This window comes from Neopelma chrysocephalum, unplaced genomic scaffold (assembly GCF_003984885.1).
Source record: "Neopelma chrysocephalum unplaced genomic scaffold, ASM398488v2 Primary Assembly neopelma1_83795, whole genome shotgun sequence".
NCBI classification, from domain to species: domain Eukaryota; kingdom Metazoa; phylum Chordata; class Aves; order Passeriformes; family Pipridae; genus Neopelma; species Neopelma chrysocephalum.
This window is the reverse complement of record NW_020914148.1, coordinates 1-834: the sequence shown is the minus strand read 5'-3', so window position 1 is coordinate 834 and position 834 is coordinate 1. Positions and strand designations below refer to the sequence as shown.

The following is an 834-nucleotide window of genomic DNA, read 5'->3' as shown; positions in this document are numbered from 1 at the left end:
TGTCCCCCCTGTCCCCAAAGTGTCCCTCCTGTCCCCAGAGTGTCCCCCCTGTCCCCAAGTGTCCCCCTGTCCCCAGGCTGTCCCCCTCACCCCAGGGTGTCCCCAGTGTCCCTCCTGTCCCCCAGCGTCCCTCCTGTCCCCAAGTGTCCCTCCTGTCCCCAGAGTGTCCCCAAGTGTCCCCCTGTCCCCCCTCACACATCCACGATGAGCACAGAGTGTCCCCAGGCTGTCCCCCTGTCCCCAGTGTCCCCCCTGTCCCCAGGGTGTCCCCAGAGTGTCCCCAAGTGTCCCCTGTCCCCTCACACATCGACGATGAGCACGGAGTGTCCCCAGCGCCGGTGCTGCGCCAGCTCCTGGAGGTACCGGGGGTCACTCGTGGGCACCTCCAGATCCTCCACCACGTGCAGCTTGTCCTGGGGGGGCACAGGGGGGGTGGCACCGCGTCCCCAATGCCCCCAAACCCCCCCAGAGCCTCCCCAGAACCCCCCCTGACCTGCATGAGCTTGACAGTGAGGGCCACCTTGAGCCCCAGCACCCGAACCTTCATGGGCAGCATGTAGAAGTAGCTGGTGGGGCCCCGGGGCCCGTGGGCGATGCCCCCTGAAAGGAGAGGGGGGTCAGGGAGGGGGGTGTGACCCCCCCTCAGGCCTCCCTGGGGGTCCTGGAGCCCCCCCAAAAAAGGACTCACCCCCCCTCCAGATGGATGACTGGATACTGCCCTTATGTGCCCACCCCGTGCCCTTTTGGGGGTCCCAGAACCCCCCCAAAGGGACTCACGCCCCCTCCAGATGAATGACTGGATACTGTCATGCTGTACCCACCCCATGCCCACCC

The 834-nt window shown here is 66.9% G+C and overlaps 1 protein-coding gene across 1 annotated transcript; it reads right to left on the bottom strand.

The window, feature by feature from the left end:
- Window positions 1-284: 284 nt before the first annotated feature.
- On the bottom strand, window positions 285-772 carry MRPL4 (mitochondrial ribosomal protein L4; the record flags this gene model as incomplete). Its single annotated transcript, XM_027706927.1, has 3 exons — window positions 285-413; window positions 494-600; window positions 689-772. Coding segments are annotated over 3 exons (305 nt in total), but the record flags the coding sequence as incomplete, so codon positions are not given.
- Between the last annotated feature and the right edge of the window lie 62 nt (window positions 773-834).